The sequence below is a fragment of the Poecilia reticulata genome, linkage group LG21 (genome assembly GCF_000633615.1).
Source record: "Poecilia reticulata strain Guanapo linkage group LG21, Guppy_female_1.0+MT, whole genome shotgun sequence".
Classification (NCBI taxonomy): Eukaryota; Metazoa; Chordata; class Actinopteri; order Cyprinodontiformes; family Poeciliidae; genus Poecilia; species Poecilia reticulata.
In genome coordinates this window covers 20,672,442-20,692,735 of record NC_024351.1, presented here as the reverse complement: position 1 = coordinate 20,692,735, position 20,294 = coordinate 20,672,442, and the positions used below count along the sequence as shown (strand labels likewise).

At 38.4% G+C, this 20,294-nt stretch overlaps 3 protein-coding genes across 13 annotated transcripts in view; 1 reads left to right on the top strand and 2 right to left on the bottom strand.

Moving 5' to 3' along the window:
• The window catches only part of fzd3a (frizzled class receptor 3a), a 28,106-nt gene extending 23,769 nt beyond the window's left edge, over window positions 1-4,337 (bottom strand). For 4 of the 7 annotated variants that reach the window (XM_008398184.2, XM_008398183.2, XM_008398187.2 and 1 more), the window contains exons 1-2: window positions 4,195-4,337; window positions 2,728-3,213 (exon numbers count right to left, since the gene is read on the bottom strand). In XM_008398184.2, the coding sequence (XP_008396406.1) occupies window positions 2,728-2,928 (201 nt within the window). In that variant the 5' untranslated portion in view covers window positions 2,929-3,213; window positions 4,195-4,337. Of the gene's footprint in view, window positions 1-2,727; window positions 3,214-3,921; window positions 4,143-4,194 lie in introns of those variants that run through there. The other 3 variants (XM_008398186.2, XM_008398185.2, XM_017302229.1) reach the window with 3 other exon arrangements.
• Window positions 4,338-5,511: 1,174 nt separating this feature from the next.
• Window positions 5,512-10,139, top strand: fbxo16 (F-box protein 16). Of its 2 annotated transcripts, none has more exons than XM_008398188.2 (9): window positions 5,512-5,603; window positions 6,176-6,271; window positions 6,982-7,017; window positions 7,100-7,306; window positions 7,381-7,545; window positions 7,619-7,878; window positions 7,951-8,062; window positions 8,550-8,802; window positions 9,790-10,139. In XM_008398188.2, exons 1-9 carry the CDS (start codon window positions 5,526-5,528, stop codon window positions 9,810-9,812), a joined length of 1,230 nt encoding a protein of 409 aa, XP_008396410.1. In that variant the 5' UTR covers window positions 5,512-5,525; the 3' UTR covers window positions 9,813-10,139. The 2 variants fall into 2 exon arrangements, with proteins under 2 accessions (XP_008396410.1, XP_008396411.1); XM_008398189.1 differs by having other exon boundaries at window positions 5,542-5,652.
• A 2,206-nt stretch (window positions 10,140-12,345) lies between these two features.
• The window catches only part of fam49a (family with sequence similarity 49 member A), a 30,423-nt gene continuing 22,474 nt past the window's right edge, over window positions 12,346-20,294 (bottom strand). Inside the window, exons 1-11 of one of the 4 annotated variants that reach the window (XM_008398192.2) lie at window positions 18,820-18,894; window positions 18,489-18,568; window positions 16,830-16,951; window positions 16,100-16,205; window positions 15,859-15,995; window positions 15,692-15,769; window positions 15,487-15,603; window positions 14,242-14,321; window positions 13,446-13,572; window positions 13,290-13,360; window positions 12,346-12,764 (exon numbers count right to left, since the gene is read on the bottom strand). In XM_008398192.2, coding sequence (XP_008396414.1) covers window positions 12,701-12,764; window positions 13,290-13,360; window positions 13,446-13,572; window positions 14,242-14,321; window positions 15,487-15,603; window positions 15,692-15,769; window positions 15,859-15,995; window positions 16,100-16,205; window positions 16,830-16,951; window positions 18,489-18,561 — 975 coding nt within the window. In that variant the 5' untranslated portion in view covers window positions 18,562-18,568; window positions 18,820-18,894 and the 3' untranslated portion in view covers window positions 12,346-12,700. Of the gene's footprint in view, window positions 12,765-13,289; window positions 13,361-13,445; window positions 13,573-14,241; window positions 14,322-15,486; window positions 15,604-15,691; window positions 15,770-15,858; window positions 15,996-16,099; window positions 16,206-16,829; window positions 16,952-18,488; window positions 18,580-18,819; window positions 18,900-20,294 lie in introns of those variants that run through there. The other 3 variants (XM_008398193.2, XM_008398191.2, XM_008398190.1) reach the window with 3 other exon arrangements.

The window sequence follows — 20,294 nt, the reverse complement described above, 5'->3', positions numbered from 1 at the left end:
AGAGAGAGAGAGGAAAGAAAAATCTGATGTGTTATGTACTCTACTTATAGTAATTATATAATGTTAAAAGAGTTAATTAGTCATTAGTTATTCACAGCAAATATTTGTGTTTATCTTTAAGAATTGCACCARTTCCTGGTTTTCTTTGAGGTTSGACCTACAAATTCAAGTTTAGAATCAAACTTTAAAAAGAATTTTCTGATGGTTTCCATGATTAAAAAGAAATAGTGAATAAAAGACAGAATCTAAAATGATGTGTGACTTGATCCACTAGTCAAATTCAGAAAAGATGAACAAACTTCTAGCCAAATCATTTAAGAATCTGCTAATTCATACTAATGCCTAGTTAAAGCTATATACTGAGCATTTCTGTTCAAAMATTACACAGAAACATTTACCGTTTGCTGCTGTATTTTTGGTAACCATTAACTATTAAATTAATTGGCTTAGTCAGGTTTATTTTTGATAAGATAAAAAATAAATATAGCTAAATGCATGTGAACATTAGTCACAGAATTTCTAGTAATGTGTCTTAAAAGCGTAAAGAAGCTCATCTAAAAGACAACATTAAGACAAATATTAAATCTTATATTTTCTTCAAACAGCTTTAAAATAATTTAATAATACTCTATAATAATAATGCTATTTTGAGGTGTTTCTCCATCCTGTGACGCCTTCAGTGAGGTAAGTTACTGACCTCACTGAAACAGTCAGAGAGTCGTGTACTGAAAATAGATATTGCTAGAAAAGTAATAAAAATTATGACCTATAACATTTGATTAATAAATTTAGCGCAATTTTTAACGTTGCTCCGCCTTCACAAAATTTCTAAGGAAATACCAAGAATTTCATGGTTTTTTTTACGAGTATAAAAAAAAGATATCAATATCTTTTTATGGGGTTTAGTTTGAGCAGGGCTTGTGAAAAGGTGATGTTTTACATTTCCCTAATAAATGAAATGCTTTCTTTGTAATTGAGGGTGTTTTTTTTTTATTCTAACCTTTTTGCCCCATCTCAGCTTTTTGAACACAGACATACAGGTYCTTCTCAAAAAATTAGCATATTGTGATAAAGTTCATTATTTTCCATAATGTAATGCTAAAAATTAAACTGTCATATATTTTAGATTCATTGCACACCAACTGAAATATTTCAGGTCTTTTATTGTTTTAATGCTGATGATTTTGGCATATAGCTCATGAAAACCCAAAATCCCCGTCTCAAAAAATTAGCATATCATGAAAAGGTTCTCTGAACGAGCAGTTAACCTGATCATCTGAATCAACGAAGTAACTCTAAACACCTGCAAAAGATTCCTGAGGCTTTTAAAAACTACCTGCCTGGTTCATAACTCAAAACCGCAATCATGGGTCAGACTGCCGACCTGACTGCTGTCCAGAAGGTCATCATTGACGCCCTCAAGCAAGAGGGTAAGACACGGGAAGAAATTTCTGAACGAATAGGCTGTTCCCAGAGTGCTGTATCAAGGCACCTCAGTGGGAAGGAAAAAGTGTGGCAGAAAACGCTGCACAACGAGAAGAGGTGACCGGACCCTGAGGAAGATTGTGGAGAAGAGCCGATTCCAGACCTTGGGGGGACCTGTGGAAGCAGTGGACTGAGTCTGGAGTAGAAACATCCAGAGCCACCGTGCACAGGCGTGTGCAGGAAATGGGCTACAGATGCTGGTCAAGCCACTTTTGAACCAGAAACAACGGCATAAGCGCCTGACCTGGGCTACAGAGAAGCAGCATTGGACTGTTGCTCAGTGGTCCAAACTACTTTTTTCGGATGAAAGCAAATTTTGCAAGTCATTCGGAAATCAAGGTGCCAGAGTCTGAAGGAAGACTGGAGAGAAGGAAATGCCAAAATGCCAGAAGTCCAGTGTCAAGTACCCACAGTTAGTGATGATCTGGGGAGCCATGTCAGCTGCTGGTGTTGGTCCACTGTGTTTTATGAAGGGCAGGGTCAATGCAGCAGCTATCAGGAGATTTTGGAGCACTTCATGCTTCCATCTGCTGAAAAGCTTTATGGAGATGAAGATTTAATTTTTCAACACATCCTGGAACCTGCTCACAGTGCCAAAACCACTGATATTACTGACCATGGTATTACTGTGCTCAATTGGCCTGCCAACTCTCCTGACCTGAACCCCATAGAGAATCTGTGGGATATTGTGAAGAGAAAGTTGAGAGACGCAAGACCCAAAACTCTGGATGAGCTTAAGGCCATCGAAGCATCCTGGGCTCCATAACACCTCAACAGAGCCACAGGCTGATTGTCTCCATGCCGCATTGAAGGCTGCAAAAGGATTCCTGACCAAGTATTGAGTGCATAACTGAACATAATTATTTGAAGGTTGACTTTTTTGGTATTAAAACACTTTTCTTTTATTGGTCGGATGAAATATACTAATTTTTTGAGACGGGTATTTTGGGTTTTCATGAGCTGTATGCCAAAATCATCAGTATTAAAACAATAAAAGACCTGAAATRTTTCAGTTGGTGTGCAATGAATCTAAAATATATGACAGTTTAATTTTTAGCATTACATTATGGAAAATAATKAACTTTATCACAATATGCTAATTTTTTGAGAAGGACCTGTATATTACATTTGTGTTTAGAGCTCAAACGTCAAAGCTAAACTGAAAACAGAGATATATTTTCCAGTAAATTATGAAGCTGTGTTGACTGAAAGCTTTTTCACATGTCGTATCATATACCGTACCTCCATGGCGAGAGCGGCCGTCTGCTGGTCGTAGTGGTTCATGATGTTGGGCATGAAGGTGGAGTTATACGGCAGCCCCTGACACATGCGCAGGGTGATGGGCTCGCAGGTGAACAGACTGTGGCTGCCCGCTGCAGCGTCCATGGGGATAGCTACGCAGGCGGCTAGCATCGACACGGAGAGCACCCACAGGAGATCCATCACTGGGTCCCCACACAAGAAGTCACCTGGAGACACCCAGGAGATGGCTGCTTAGGACGAGGCGTTACCCTCTGTTACCGTAAGGGTCATCCACCAGGTCAGGAGTAAAAAAAAAAAAAAAGTCTGAAAATCGCCTGAGAGTCTCTTCTGAGATCACAGAGAAACGGTCCAAGCTGGCAGGTACCATCCAACATGTTCATGGTCAAAGCTGGCTGCATCCATCATCATCATCTGCCCTCAAAAGGAAGTACCAGCAACAGCCAGAGATGGAAACCAGTCAATGATCTGCATGCAGAAAAATCACAACAGAGATAGAATAAGTCATTGTAGCAAAGCTCACGAAACAAAGCAGTGTGTTTAAAAAAATAAAAAAAAATAAAAAAAACAGCAATTCAGGGGACATTTTTCAAATGAAATATAGATGTTTTTGTTGATGATGTTCAAGTGGCTCCATTGTTGATTAAAAAAAKGTTAAATGTGATAGCTGAACAACTTAGCATTAAAAATAAATATCGAGCCATTAAAAAAAACATACAATTTAAACATCAACATCAACAAAAAATGGTAATTTAAACCTTTAATATTGCATAAAAATACTATGTGGTATTTGAATCATAATATTCAGCAAATTCATGCTTGATAACTTTACATTTTATGTGGTATGTAAGTCCTTTCAGACATAATTTTGTCATTTGTCTTTTATTTCGCCTTATTTTTTTTTATATTAGAACTAGCCTTATTAACATGTCAGTACACACCCATATACAGCCTGAATACTCTTTCTACTGACACGTATAAAAACATAAATAATAAACTTCAAATGGAGAATTCCTTTTCAAATTCTCCGAAAATTTGTTTTATTTAAACCTGAATATAAAAGAGTGAAAATTATTTAGTTAATTCCGCGGTTAGCCTACTTGTTTATCAGTGAGAGCTGATCCTCTATCTACATATTCATTTATCCTTTCCACATATTAAATTAGCTAAACTAACCTGACCAGGAGGCTCGACGCGGCTACTTTCCTCTAACCGCCAGAGTGTCACCAAAACCCGGATTCAAGCAGAGAGAAGTAACGCAGAGCAAACAATAGATGACGGCTGGTCCGTCCTCAGGGCTGATAGTAACCGGAGCAGAGACAGCCAGCTCCGCTCACCGGTGTTATCATTTACCGCAACGAGCCGCCAGGGCGGCAACTCGGAGAAACACTCCGCCCAGATATTTACAAAGAAAGAAAAAATGGAGGAATTAAATGGACAAAACTTTACCGAAATGTTCTCCAGGGAAATTCACGTGCAGTGGCGGTGGTCTCAGCAGCTTACCCTCTCCGTAACAATGAGCTAACCTCCTCCTCCTCTTCCTCCAGCCTCCCTCACCTCTTCTCCTTTTCCTCTCCTCCTTCACCCCCACGTTCCTCCCACCGTTAAGCCCGCGACACTTTCAAGATGGCTTCCGGTCCGAACCCTATCGATTTAATAGAAGACTCTTAATGTCAACAAAATATTATATTATATTATATTATATTATATTACATTATATTATATTATATTATATTATATTATATTATATTACATATTACCGTAAGTGTAATATATTATATTATATTATATTATATTATATTATATTATAACTGATGGTTTTAAGTTTTCCTTTAGGATTTTGTCCATAGAATAATTTCCTCAAAATCTATAGGCGACCATGACGTTTGTTTGTTTGCTTGCTTTTAAAAAAAATATATATTATTTTTATTCTCAAATCATGACATACGTATTTTTGTGAGTATTTTTGCATATTTTTTTTATCCCCCACACTATTAACTTGTACCAAAACTCAGATTAGTAACTAGAAGTTGTGTTGCAACTTCTATTGGTATTTTGCTTTTAGATGTTTGGCTCTCAAGAAATTAATTTTTCCACCCGTCTCGGTAAGAACTTCTAAAAACTTTAATGGCGTTTGTTCACTTCTTTAGACAGAATTCACGTTTTATACKAAAACAACGAAAATACACTTTATTTGTCCTGGCAAACATTCGAGTAGCTTTTACTCCCATTTACGGTTTATCGCTTTAAAGAGGCTGTTTAGTCCTGTGTGACAAACTCTTTTTGTCTTTTTTTTTTTAACCGCACTTTATAATCAAACACTTCGAGTTCAAACGTTCTTGTTTTATTTTTCCGAACGTTTCAATGTACTACTTCCGGTCTCGTGCTACGTGAACATGGGCAGCTTGATATCATCCCGCTCCTCAGCAGCTGTGTGTTACGGCGTCTGAGAACACCCAAGGCTCTCTGCCTCTGAATATTAACTATTTATATGGGTGCCTTTGTTGCAGCACATGATCTAATACCTAAGTAAAGTTTTATATTCTAACGTTTTATAAGTTACGTGTTATATTGTAGTTTCAAATTACTCATGCGCACCACATTGTCAAGTAGACAGATGTATAGAGGGTAAAGGTCTTTAGTATTGTATTTTCTGAGCTTTTGTACTATCCTTGCCATTATTAGAAACACACTCCACAGCGGTTTTCCGTTTTGCATTGCAGCACTCCCCCTAGTGTATAGCAGCCAATTCATGCAATACGTGTTCACACGCCGTTACTATGGAAACAAGTCAACTGTGCAGAGGGACATGGGGAAGAAGAGAAGAAGACGAGGAGTTAGGTGCTCGGGTGCATAAAGTGCGTTCCGGATCTGGATTATTATTATTATTTTTTTTATTTGCTAATGGTAAGGTTTAAAAAGTTTTTAAATACAAAAAGCATGAAGTCAGAAAACTTGCTTTATGTAGTATGTGTAATTAGGATATTGTTGTGGACTGTCAAATGAATAGGACACCAGTTCTTTCAAAATAAATGTTCACGTATTAGTGACTACTCTTTGTTTACCTCGGGGGAGAAGGGGATTTGGCTACAGGTGAATGCTGGTGTCTGATTTGAAACACATTAGAGTATATTGTTGATTCTATTAATAAACATGAACCTCTTCCCTACTATCATTAATGGGGAAGGATCTGTGATGCTGTGGGCCTACTTCTCTTTCAAAGGCTTCGGGTACCTTGTTTAGAGTGCATGACGTCATAAAGTATTTAAAATACAGGGACTTTTTTTTTAAATGAAAGTCTTGTGGATTCATGAACTACCGGGTTGTATTTGGGTCTTTTAAACAACATAAATAAATTTTTTAAAAAAGATAAATATGGCAGAAAAATCGGTTTAACAGTGGTGTTAAGGGTCACCTATTTGTTTTCCAGATGCCACTTGAATTACCGCCTTCATCTAGCCATGCCAAAATGCAAACCAAGCGGAGTGCATGGACCCCACTGAACCATCCGCTGATCAACAGCAAGGTCAACATCAGCTCATTTTCATTAACACTGCTTTCTGTTATTCTATTAAAGGGGCAGAATTATGTGTGTTCCAGGCACACAGGACCATTTTATATAAGAATCAAAAATATGTTACCTTTAGGTGTTATAAAAATTTTTATATATAACAAATATGACTCAAAACAAATTTGAATTAGTAATTCAACGCCTTGAAATTGGGCCTGAGTCTCTTTAAACACTCCTGCTCTTTCTGAAACTCCGCCTTCAGGAAGTCACCACAACATGGCTCCTATAATTAAACCTTTAACAATATTTTTACCAGCGTTGCTCTGAGAAGTAGTTCCTTAATGAGCTCAGCAGATTATCAGTTCCACCAGGTGTTTGCCAATTGCTGCTGGCTAGTCTGAAGGAGCTGAGTGGGGGAGTTGCAGGGGAGGGCTGCTCAGTGAGGCGGAGGCTGGGAAACAGAAGCTCTGAGGAGGAGCAGAGGCTGGAGGTGACAGGAGTGGCAACCATTCCCGTGGTTGCCACGGAAGATAAAAGAAAACAGTGTTTTTGAGGAGGGGATAACAATATGACATGATGTAAATCTAAAAAAAAGAAATGTAAAAATATTTTATATAATACTAACCCTTTAAAGTAAAAAGTATTTAGTTTTAGAAAGCTTATCAAACTGCCAAAAACTTCAAATGTTTCATGATATTTAACTAAATATGACCTCTTATTCCCAGCTGTTTGATGAGAGGAGACAGCTTCTGGCAAAATGGGTCAGTTTAAGAGGATAGATAACTTATTCTGAGTTCATGTAAAACTGATACTTCTGGTGAACTGAGTTATGTCCTTCTGTAGTTTGGCAGCTGGTCTGACAGCCAGAGGAAGACTGTGCTGCAGGACTTCGTCCTCCGCTGTTCGGTGGAGCAGCTCAGGTTCCTGAGCCTCACCGTGAGCAGACGGCTCCCCCTGCAGGCTGCAGACTTCACCTGCTTGCTGCCCAGAGCCCTCTGTCTCTACTTGTTCTCCTTCCTGGACCCCCGCAGCCTCTGCCGATGTGCTCAGGTACACATCGCTGGAGCAGATCCAGGAGGTACAGGATCAGGGTGTGTAAGACGTTTAGCCTCCGTGTGTGACAGGTGAGCTGGCATTGGAGGAGCATCGTGGAGCTGGACCAACTGTGGATGGCCAAGTGTCTGCGGCTCGGCTGGTGCATCACCTTCTCCCCCTTGGCTTTTGAGCAGGGTGTCTGGAAGAGACACTACATAGAGACTGTTCAGGATCTGCGACACAGACTGCTGGAGGTCAGTGGACTTTCTTACATGTGAAAAAGGTCCAATGGAGCGACAGAATTAAAAGTCTGTGTTGTGTTTCCAGACACCATCAATGCCACCGGAGCTTGAAATTCCTTCAGTCATCAGCGGTGGACGTAAGGAACCACCAAAACTGGCTAAGAACAACAAGGAGCATCCAGTTCCCACCATCCAGCCTCCTGAATCCAGCTCCAGGTCAGGGTTAAAAACAGAAAAGAAGGCTAAAGCCCTGCCACCATGGAGAGACTCAGACAGACACCCAAAGGATACAATACGCTTCAACTACCTGGACAACCTGGATCCCGTGGAGCAGACCTTTAGAGAGTGAGGATTTTGGAAACACAAACCTTTTTGTTTTTTGAACTCTTAGACTAAAATACTTAAATCTATGCCCAGGCAAATGAGAAGTAAAACCTCCACATCCCGCAGCGGTGAGTCTCAGAACGGTGACGGAAAGAGAAAAACACCGTCTGAGGCCACATACAAACTGCGCAAAGCTAAGTCTCTGGTAATTCTCCACCATTAGTTTTCAGTAACGGTTTACCTTCTTGTCTGAATTTTAGAGAGGGATGAGCAATGCAACGGTGTTACCAGGAGGCATCATACATTATGAAGTATCACTTTAAAACTTAATCATGTTAATGTTGAGAGAGAGAGAGAGAGAGAGAGAGAGAGAGAGAGAGAGAGAGAGAGAGAGAGAGAGAGAGAGAGAGACAGAGAGAGAGAGAGAGAGAGAAAAGGCGTTTTGCTGATTATGGTGGATGAAACGGGTAGCACAAGTACCTAGAACATATATTCAGGCATCTCTCATCATGTTACCACCCAAAACATAATGGATTTTTTAGGGGATTTGTCGTGTTTCATCAACCAAGAAAAACATCCCCATAGCATGATGCAGCTACCACCATGTGTCATCATGGGGATGACTGTAAACGGGACTTCTTGTGAACGTGTATCAACAATAGCCTTCTGCGTTTGTACCTCTGTTCTGTCAGATGTTCCTCAGAGCCCAGGACTCCTCTCCACCTGCTCCTGCTAATCGTCTCCCCACAGACCCTCAGACCCAAACCCGCCCCTTATGGGCATCTCCTGCTCAGGACCACCCTATCACCATTGCGACAGCCATGAACCTGCTCAGCATGACCCAGTGGAACGCTGGGGTCCGACCCGGGCCAGTGAGGACGGCGGTGCCCCAGTTAAGTTTGGAGGCTCTCAAGGCAGCCCAGCGCTCTCAGCGGAGCACTCCCAGTAAGCAGTCTCACTTGCTCTGATCCTTTAGGCAGAATCTGATGCAACTGTATAGTAAGAGAAACGTCCTCAGGAAATCAGAGACTGAATATGAGTAATTCTGCAAGAAAACACCTGGAAGCTGCTTGTGACCCGATTAGAAATGTTAGAACCTTGTTGAGTTTTCACCGTTTTCAAATTGTTATCTCCTGTAGTTTAGAGAATATTACATTTTTAGCTAACCACAATGGTAAATCACTCATGGCATATCATTTAGTGGTGCACTAGTATGTCAATGCATACACACCTGACGTGTTTCTCTAAAAGTTAAACCCCCACCTCTTGATACTCTGGGAGAGAAAAAAAAATCCATATGGTAATCTGAATGATTTGGAGAAAAAGCTAACCAATTTTCTCAAGCTAATTCTGCTCTCACTCTGGGGACATAAGATGGTGACTTTAAAAAATGTACAAAGATGTACCTACTCTGAATAGAAGTTCAAGCCTTTTACCCTTGGTAAAGTGCTTTGTATTTAAACTCATTTACCGTTGAGCCTGGCATTCCCCACAGTCCAGTATTCAGTCCATTATTATTTCTTTTGAATGTAATCTTTTCTTTTTTTTACTAATTTTCTAAGTTGTCCAACTTTATAAGCTTCTAGATGACAGAAATGTGTTTTGTTTGATTAAATACTGAAATTAAATTTGTATCATTTTGAAGGGAAAAAAAACATAATCTCAAAAAWATCTAAACCAATAAATGATCTAACCAATCTGTTTTTGTTATCAGAGTTTTGATAGCTGCTGTTTTTAGATCCTGGACAAAAACGCCTGATAAAATAGATGAGTTTACTATTTGACTCAGATCAGATGCAATGACAGGCAAAACTTTCTGAAAGAAAGTTGTTAGTAGGATATCAAGACAGCAGAAGAATGAGCTTAATTGATGCGTCAAGTTTTGATATGTAAAAAAAAAATCTTCATGGCAAAACTTGTCTTTGTTTGCAGGTATACGGTTGTTCAACTTTTGAAGCGCAGCTCAACACTGCCCCCAGCAGGACAATGACATCAACACTGACCAGAGCTTCAGGAGAACTTAATCTAAAATTGATCTCGATTATGTCCTTCAAACCTTTCACATTATTTTGTGCAAGGAATCAATGTATTTTTGGGGTCATGTCGAGAGTTTCTGCAAAAATGTCTTTTGTAAGTCTTACCTGAACCTCGCAAGCACTTGGCTTTAGTTTATTATTTGAAGACATTTGAGACATTTAAACTTATTTTTTCAAATGTCTATGTGATATAGAAAGTGTTTTATGGGCCAAATGGAATCATAATTAAAACGTCTGCAAAACCAAGACATGTCTCTTTCTCCATTCTTTATTATTTTGTCCATTCAAATTGTTCACTTGGTGATTAATTGCAATACTTGTTCTGGCCACAAGAGGGTATAGTAAACATAAATAAGTATAAACTTTAATGTATTTATTTCTGCTAGTAATTTGCTCCTTTCACCATTTTTTATTACAGCAGTTTTAATGATTAAAAAAATTGCAATGTTGTGAATAAGAAGAACAAAAAGCCTTTAAGAAATGTACCACCTTTATTATCCAATTCAAAACTCCCATCCAGTATGCAAGAACACAGCTGAAGCAACTTCCATAAACAGTGAGTAGAAATCTGAACAATATTGAACAATAACTGTCAGTTGAAGACAAAAACAAAAAAGATTAATAACTAAAACAAAGTCTTTCATTCAGCAAGCAGCTGGGGACGAAGAAGGTCCCTGACAGAAGACGGGGGCGGGTCTCTTCAGTCAGAAATGAGACTTATATGATACCGCAATCTCATTGCATCAAAAATATGGCTCGCACCCATGACTGGATGCATGTCGAAATACAACAGGATGTTAAAGTGATGTTAGTCTGAAGCGTTAATGTAGGGACAGGAGTGGCTGCGGCTCATTTTAACCCTCCCGAGGTCTTAGGAAAGGGGGGCGCGTGGTCCGCACTGAACCCGCGTGCGCCTTTACGGGGGTTTTTTGTGTGGTTTTGGAAACTGACAATCTGACGGGATAACCCATCCAGTGTCCTGCTGGTGATATTTGCTCAGCGTTGTACTAATACCCCAGGAAGGTTAAATATATGGCTTTATGGATTCGGCACAACATGCGTCACCATAACCTTCGTCAGCTTATTTAAGGCAATGCAGGGCATCAAGATGGCCCTCTGGCATTTTCGTCGTGAGCTCCAGATTTACGTTGTGGTAAAAAAAACAACAAAAGTTTTAAACGACTACCCTACACATTGATGTCCATTAATACACATTCTCTCCATCTTTCATTGGTCTTCAAAGTTTATAGTAAAAAAGAACCGCAGTTAAACAGTCACAGATTGTCCAACCTAGTTTGAGAGCAGTGTAAGGTAAGCACCAAACACACACACGCGCACACGCAGGCACACACAACCAGGTGAGGCAGCTGGAGGATCTGTTCAGTGCCGGTGGAACTGTTTCACTTCACCTCCATAGTTTGATTTATCAGAAAGGAGTAGCACAATATCAAAGGTCATATTTAAAATTAAATGTAAAAACAACAACAAAAAACTGGGCACTTCAGAGAACAAATGAGTTTTTTTTTACATTAAAAATTTCCAACAGGGTCAAAAATATCTATTTTTAATTTTTTTTTACTAATTATAATTTATTTAGAATTAAATATTTTTGGTCTTTCTGTTAAAAGAACGATTACCAGCAAAATATTGGCCGAGATGGTAAAGATGTGTATAAATACATCTTTTATTCCAGTAGCAACATCTTAAATTGAAAAATTGTGTTACACAATAATTGGMTGCAAGAATTTTTTCTTTGTAGGTCTTGAGGAGTTACACAAGTGTATCAAATTTCAGAAGCACTGGTCAAAGCCTGGGTTGTGGCTGACTATTTTAATGCTCCTAGGGGGCGCTGTAGAGGTATTTTACCATCTCTACCCATTTTTTTCCTAAACATATCTTAGCGGCTGAATTAGTATCCATTGTGTTGAATTTGGTACAGATCAGATGGTGGGTATATGTAATTTATTATTTTCAAAATAAACTACACTAAGACTGAAATTTGAATTCAAATAAATTAATTTATTTGAATTATTCGTAGTTTCGCCAGAGGATAAATTAAAAATGATTGAACTTTCAAGTATTTCCAATGTGAGATCATGCTGCTGTGATAAAAGATGAATTTATTTTAAGCCTATAAAGATTTTAACCGGTGGTGCCACTAAAAACAGGCAGCACAATTACGATGAAATTTACCCAAAAACATGGCACAGTATGTAGCTTTTAAAATCAGCTAAAAAAAAAAAAGAACATTTGATTGGATCATTTATAATCACTTTCAACAACCCACCCTCCATCCATTTTTCATTCCAACAGAGATGAAGTCTGTTTGATTCCGGAGACTTTAATGCATTTCTCGGAAATCTCACACCGTGGTGCAAAGGTGAACTGAAGATGGATTTTCTAAAGTCGGTATCCCAAAAACAAAATTATTCTTCATCAGAAGAATCTCATACGAAGTTCAACATTAAATTTTATTGTCAGCTGGGATTTTTATGTTGCCTTGCTCATGTGCAGCAGCTTTCAGAGATCATTTTTCATCATCCTGGAAGGTAAACGTTATTAACTTCTAAAAGCCTTTCACGGGATGCTTTTGAGTTTTTTTTGTTTGTTTGGTTTTTTTTATGGTGGGAAAGTGGAAAGTAATCAAATCTGTAGGGCAAAAATAAACTGGAGTGTAGAATTTTTGCACAAGACACACAAGTATGAACAAACCATTTTTTTTTAAATAATGTAAACATTTACATCTTGTCTGAGGTCAGCAGAATGATCCTCTTCATATCAATATTCATAAAAAGAAAAAGAAAATGTTACTGGAGCATCGACTGGATGTTTTTTGGAGTGGACTCGTCGTTCAGGTGTTTGGTGGTGAATCTGAGGAGACAAAATGGACTTTAGATTAGAGATAATAACAATATTATTAAAATTAGGAATCCACCGATTCACTTTCCCCCCGCTTCTGATACAGATATCGATATCTGCAGTTTAGTTATTGTCCAAAACCGATCCATATATCGTTACAGAAAAATAGAGCTGAATTGACTTAAAACCGAACCAGCACAGCACAATTAAATACACCAATAGCTTCACAAGTTTGGTCATATGTGTAAATATAACTTTCATTTGTTCAGTCAGTGCAATTAGAAACATAACAGCCAAGGTAAAATAAATAATAAAGAAACTGAAACTGACAAAAACAAACTACAACAAACCTTCCTTCAAATAATTCAGAAAGTAAATAATAGAACATGATGTTGCACAAAGCATATAATTAGACTGAATAGATTGGCCCATATGGATACAAATTCTAGATTTTCTTTACAATATCAGGGCTGATACAGATATTAATATGGGATCGGTGCGTCTCTAATTAAAACCTGCTTAATAAAAAGCACTTACTTCAGCGCATTCAAGAGTCCTTCGACGTTGTCGACCGGCTGGTCCTTCAGCACCTTTATGCAGCCTTTCATCTGGAGGAAATAAGTCCGAGTGAAATCACATGGAATCAAAAGGCGACTTCGTCTTTACAGAACCGAAGCACAACAAATGTCTTACATCTATCTTGGACGACTTGGTGAAAGCGCCATTTGGATGGACGTGGTCATAAAGAATGATCACTCCCACCATCACCCTCATGCAAAACAAGAGTGTGTCCTTGCTGCTGAAGCGACTCGAATATTCCCTAAAAAAAAAAAAAGTTCAAAAAGTTTGTTTATTTAAAATTCATTTTCTTAGAAAATTACTTAGCAACAAAACATCAAACTGTGACTTAACAGATGTCCAGAAGACACTCAATTAAACTACAAAAGCTGGAGTTTAATACATGAGTTACAGCCAACTTCTGACCAACCAGAGTCCACATACTGAACAGAACATGGACGTACAGTTCACCAAGTTGACAATTTTTGTCTTTAAAAATTGTTTTTTACCCATCATATGTCATATTGTGAATTTCTGAGAAGCTGAATTTTGGTTTTCATTAGCAGTAAGCCAAAATAGGCACAATTATTAGACATAGATACCTAAAAAATACCAGTCTGTTTGTAATAAATCAATAAAACTCATGAGCTTAATTTCTGGAGCTGAAATAAACAAACTTAACAGTATTGTGATTTCCAGTGATGTAATGCGCTGTTTTGTTTCACTTGTAAGGAAATTGTAAAACAGCAATAAGAGTGAAATCTAAACATATTTCAACTTAAAACATAAACACAATTTTACACCTTTCTTCATATGCTAATTTCATAATGAATGCAGACATAAGGATTATTGCCAATTTAACCTTAAATTGCTGCTTTAACAAACAGATTAAGTTTGTGTGATAAAATATGAACTTAGTGCAGAAACTCACGGCGTCTCCAGCATGACCTTACACACGCTGGCCATGGTACTGAGGCAATCTGTCGTGTTCTCCAGTGGAAGAGTTTTGTTCTAAAAAAGTCAAAGAAAACACACTTTGTTACTGATAATAATCACAGTTTTTCACCCCCTAGTTTAATCTTAAATTGATGAAATGAATAAAAATCAAAGTTCTGCATTATGTAGAAAATCATGTGGCTTCAAGATAAAAGTCCACAGATAAATGGTTAAACCTCAGACAAAAATCAAAATAGTAGCAGTGGTGTTCACTGTAAATATCTTGAAGGGTCATTTCTACTCAATCCAAGTCATTTCAGTTAGATGTTGTAACTTTATGTGATTGTTAGCATCGTTGCATCCCAGAGTTTATTTCCTGCGAATGCTTCTTTAAAGTCACTGCTTATGTCTTTCCCTTTGAGGTGTTGCTAAGACATACAGTGTACTCTCTAGAACTACAACTTCTGTTCAGAGCAGTGGTCACTCTTGTTGAAAATCAATTAGTCACATAAGTAGACTTTAGATATGTTTTTATTTAGGGCTGGGACTTCAACATGTTATTTTCAATTAATTCATTACATATATTTTAACACATGAAAATTTTCTAGAGGAATTAATCGCATTTAAAAAAATTTATAATAGACAAAAGTTACAATCAGGAACTTTGCATTCGTGCGTATCACTGGTACATTTGACGCCCAAGCAACATCCACTAACAGTGACCATGGACCACAATGCTGCTTCTCCTGGCCCACACAAGGTTCAATTCTGCTTTAGAAAATATGTGATTGGACACTGGTAACAACTATTGTAAGCCTATCAGCTATTCAAACCTAAAGTAGCATCTCAATGCTAACCATGTTGTAGCAGGACAGATGTCCCCAATGATAACGTTAGCATCCACCGTCCATATTTCTAAAGAAGGTCCATGAATGATTGGTGATTCCTGATTGGGTATAATAAGCACTTTGCACCAATATAATGGCTACATAAAAGATTAAAAACAATAAATATCTTTGTATTTGGACTCATGCGTCTATTCATTCAATAATTTAGAAGCAAAAAGTGTATTTGAGCTGAAAACGTTGCTTATTTTGTCAATACATGGCTTGACATTAATTAATTACAAGCCCTTAAATGAACTATTACCACTCTACACCACTAGTTTTATTTCTCTTCCAGTCACCCTGTACATTTGACTAAAGGATAGTTAGACAGTTATGTTGCAGCAGCGCCTCACCTCCGACACAAAGTTTGTTGTCGCGGTGCTCAGTGTTTTCAGCATGGGCGTGGCCTCAGCGTAGAACAGAGACATCCTGTTGGCCATCTCATTGTTGACTTCATTTTCAATGTCCAACTATGGATAAAAACACACAATTAACGGGATGAAATGCTATTTTTGTTTGTGTGTGTGTGTTTAATGATCAAGAAAAATGTCGTCATACATTCATGTTGTTTATCCGGTTCCGACTGATGGTCCTCCTGTAATAGCTGAAGTCGTTCTGGATAGCAGGAATCCTCATCTGTGTCAAGACATTAAAACAATCCTCGGTCAACACACATGGCGCTTTTATGTGAGGGTGCGAGTGTGTTGTCTGTGTGTGTCGTAGACCTTGAGCTCATCAAAGCGCAGAGTGAAGTGGAGGATCTCAGCGAACTGTTTGGCCAGCGCCTGTTCCCTCTCCAGATGCTGAGTGGGAGTGAGGGGCGGGCAAGTCAGCGACTTCAGCAAACTCTTCAGAGCCTCCTCTGCAGAGCATAAGGCATTTCATAAGACTAAAGTATTTCTGTTTGGCTGTGAAATGACACGTTCACAGCATTGTGTGACTAAGTGCATGGCAGTGTGGGGTCACCTAGTCTGATGGAGAAACTGTAGAACGTCTTGAGTTTGATGACCAGTGGGCAAACGGAGTTCCAGGCTCGCTCCTGCAGCGACATGTCATTGGGATTCTGGATCGCCTGGAGAGGCAAAAAGCAAAAGTAAGAGTATTAGTCAGATGATTTGAAGCTGCAGTATGTAACCATTATAGAAAATATATTTTTTTACTTATTTGTTAAAACTCTCTATGTCATGTATGAAACAGATAACCTGTGTAATAAAAAAAGCTCCTCATCCTTCTTCCAGTGCTAACTAGAAACAACCAGGTCTTAGTGCTGTCAATCACCATCCTCGTGGCGCAACGCCAACCCCCCTCCACACTCCCCTCTCTCTCCATCTCTTGCTCTCTGCTACGCTGCCGTCATGAATCCTAAGGTTAGTTAGAATAGCCACTGATGACGGCGGATAAACAGTTTTCCTGTAAAGATAATTATTTCTCATCCATTAGCACATTGAGAAGCGTGAACATGAGCTTGATTGACGCCGCATAAGGTGCTTTCTTTATAACTTTGTGCTTTTATTTTGTAAAGCAAACTGAACCGCCTTGCTATACAAATAAACTTGATTGATAACAAAATGTCACGACATGGTGACAGTTTTAACAAATATGTAAAACACATATGTTCTATAAAAGGTAAATACCACATCTTTAATCCCATTTTGAAGCAAATCCTAAAGAGTGTGTGTGATGTGTGTTTTCTTACATCTCTGATCTCCAGCCCCGCCCCTTTGTAACCCTGCAGCCCCGTCAGGATGCTCTCAGAGTCCTGCAGGACTGAGTTCACCTGGTTCCACACCTTGCGCTCGCCTTCTGTTGGCTGTGCATCTACAACCAAATCAAAAGTCCAGTCATTTATACTCCTCAACAATTAACTACTTCAGGCTGTACAGGATTTTATTCTTAGCTGAAGTAAATATCTCAGTTTATATCCACTTAACATCATATTAGCTTTGGGAATTTTATCATTAATTTCAACCATTTCTTTGAGGTTGGAAGTGAAAAAAACAGCATTAAAAACAAGAGCTGGGTGCACAAGTCACACAAATAAGCCTGTTGCAATAATCAATTAATGGCATCATAAATTAAAATGAGTTTGACAATTTCCATTTAGATGATTAATATCTTTTGAAGGGCAATTTTGTTTACAAACACATCATAATCTATGTTATTTATGGTTTTGCTTGTAAATGTTTTTGTTTTCCCACATTTAATTTTTGTCATGTTATATTTTGGATATTCAAAATATCTTCCAGTTCCAATGTGAAGTGTTCTTTACTTATAGGGAGAACAATAATCAACAACAACAGGTATGAGAACAACTGACGTACTTATCATTAACCAATGGGGCAGACTAAATGCTGGAGCGAAGTGCTTGTAGTTTATATCTTTAGATATAATCCGATACTCGTTTCTTTAGCTGATATCAATATCGGATTGGGACAACCCTAAATATCACGATTATATCACCAGGCGTATGCATATATTTGAGTATATATATATATATATATATAAAGCTTTGAACTCCATGTGGACATTAATTAAAACTTGTGCACCCGTTTCTTGTTTTTAAAACTCATTACCATGATGATAATAATAATAATAATAATAATAATAATAATAATAATGAATGTGATTTTTCACTGGAATCTGAATGCATGGAGGCAGTAACTGGAAAAGAGCTTTAGATGGGGTTTGGGATTAGTGAGATAAGCTAGAAAATTAAAGGTCTACAAAACTAGCATGTAGGCTAATTTCAGCTCCTTACATATATAACAGTACAATGTGTGCATGAATCTCCTGGAGCAGCTCTATATATAGAAAATCCCTGACATTAACACTGTGTCTTGGGTCTGTTTTGCATTTCAAAAACGTTCTACTCCCATCATTTCCTCTCTGCTGAATAAACAAAGCCTGAGGTTAACTGCAGTGGGAGAACAGCTGAAATGCCACTGTGGAGGTGTAGTGCGAGTTTCTTCTTCTTCTGTGGGAGGTCTCAGCAGAAGGTCGAAGCCAAAATCCACCAGTCTATATTGGATTTATCCTAGTTACTGCCTCGGATCACAGAGGAACTGACACTTATGCAAATGTGTACACTAATTGCAGAAACGAACACTGATGCATACAGAGCACTTAGCGAAAGCAGACAGCACAGGTCAAAAGGTCATGCTCCTTCTTTCACAAAAAGATGAATGAAAGATAACAGAGGAGACGTTAGAAATTCAAAGAGACAATTGAAACATTGAATGGGCTGACCCCTGACCAGCCACACTAAAGGAAAGATGTTCAGGGGGAAAAAAATGAAAAGAAAGGTGGTAGGCGTGTTGGGAGTTTAGAAAAGGGACAGGAATAAAGTCGTGCTCACTTTCAAAGTCAAGGAAAAAGTTTGGTCCCTGTTCAAGCTCTGTGCAAGTGAGCACTTTTAACAGATTCCCCATTTGGTTTCTGCAAGACATGAACAGAGGAAAAACAAAGGGAAAGGAAGAAAATGAGGTTATGTTAAAAAAGAGTCATAAACAGAGCAGGAGGTCATAGCTGTGCCGAGAAAGGAGGAAGAAGTGTGAGAGAGCGAAAGAAAATTATTATTTTTCGTTTTGTTTTGTCTTGTGCAGAAATCGGCTGACAGAAAGGAGACAGGAGCAGGTTAGGCTTCACCCCCCTCCACACACGGCGTTCCACTCAGACCGCAGACTTACTTTCAAAGTCCAGGAAAAAGTGTGGATAGTTCTCTATTTCTCTTGTAAGGACTTTTAGCAGGTTACCCATTCCAGCAAACCTGATGGTCAAAATAAATGGGTTAAAAAAATATACACACACACACACACACACATGCGCACACGCACACACACGCACACAAGTCAACAATAAGACAGTCTTTGTTTACATAAAACACATTCATTGGCATAAAATGGTAATCACCCAAAGTCAGAGATGAGATTTATTTAACCAAGTTACTATTCTGGCTGCCAGTGTCTATTAGTTAAGGAGTTCCTCAGGGAGTCATGTTCGGACCGCCTTTCTTCAGGCAGTCCGTTGAGTCACATCATTGATGAATACTTCTCATTTCATTGTTGTGCAGATGATATGCAGAGTTTTATGTCCTGTTGACCATTCATCTGAACTGCCAAAAAATATATTTTGAAAGATGGCTTTCTAATTTTCTATCAAATGACAAAGGTTGGTTGAATAATGTAACCAAATCTATTTTTTGTCATCTTTCAGTTTTTTAGTGTCACTTTTTTGTTACTCGTTATACATTTCTTGTACACATTATTTCTATGTCTTTCCTAGCTAAATTGAATATTTTGAGTCCATTTGTTATTATTTTACAGTTTATTGGTTAACCTCTGGTTGTCCCAAATGTACTTTGTAAATAAAGTTCATTTTATTAAAGAATAAGCTCCATATAGTAGTGTGAACTTCATTTTTTCCCACTTTTTCTGAGACCATTTCATGTTCTGCATTTTGGCAGACCCATTTGTTGTCAAATGATTACTTTTCCATTTTTATTTTTTACCAACTGCTTCCTCTTTGATTTTAATCTCATTTTATTTAATTTCATACAAACACAAGTAACCTCCTGGTTTTTGTACATGTGAGTTTGAATCGGTTTCCAGATCGATTAAGAAGTTTGAAGAGCTAAATGTACCCCAAAAACTCTCTGAACCAGCTTTTCCACTGTTTTGAATTCGTGTCTGGAGCTTAACACCGGGGTGGAGCCCTAAATTACAGCTGTGCACTCTGAAGCTTTTACTGGAGGCAAAAAGCAGCAGGTAGGTACTAATTTCCAGGCAAAAGTCCCCAACGGTAGAGGGTGGTCATAAACTCTGTAATCACAGCAGGTTTTTAAACGTACAGTAGCCCAACAAGAGGGTGAGCATTACGGTTAGGACTTTGACGTCACACTGGTGCTGGAATTGTAAGTAAAAACAAACAAAAAATGATTTTTAAGAAGAAATTTTAAGGTTGGGCGTCCAAAGCTGGTGCTCTGTTTAAAGGAGCCGAAAGACACCAACATCTTTCTCACACACAAAGTTCGAACTTTCGTGGTTTATGGTGGAAAGGCAACAAAAGACACACTGTGCTGCGGTGTGCACATGATAATCACACAGCACAGCCTCCAGCGAACCGTCGACTATTTTTCCGCCGAGGATTCATCCCTCCTAACCCC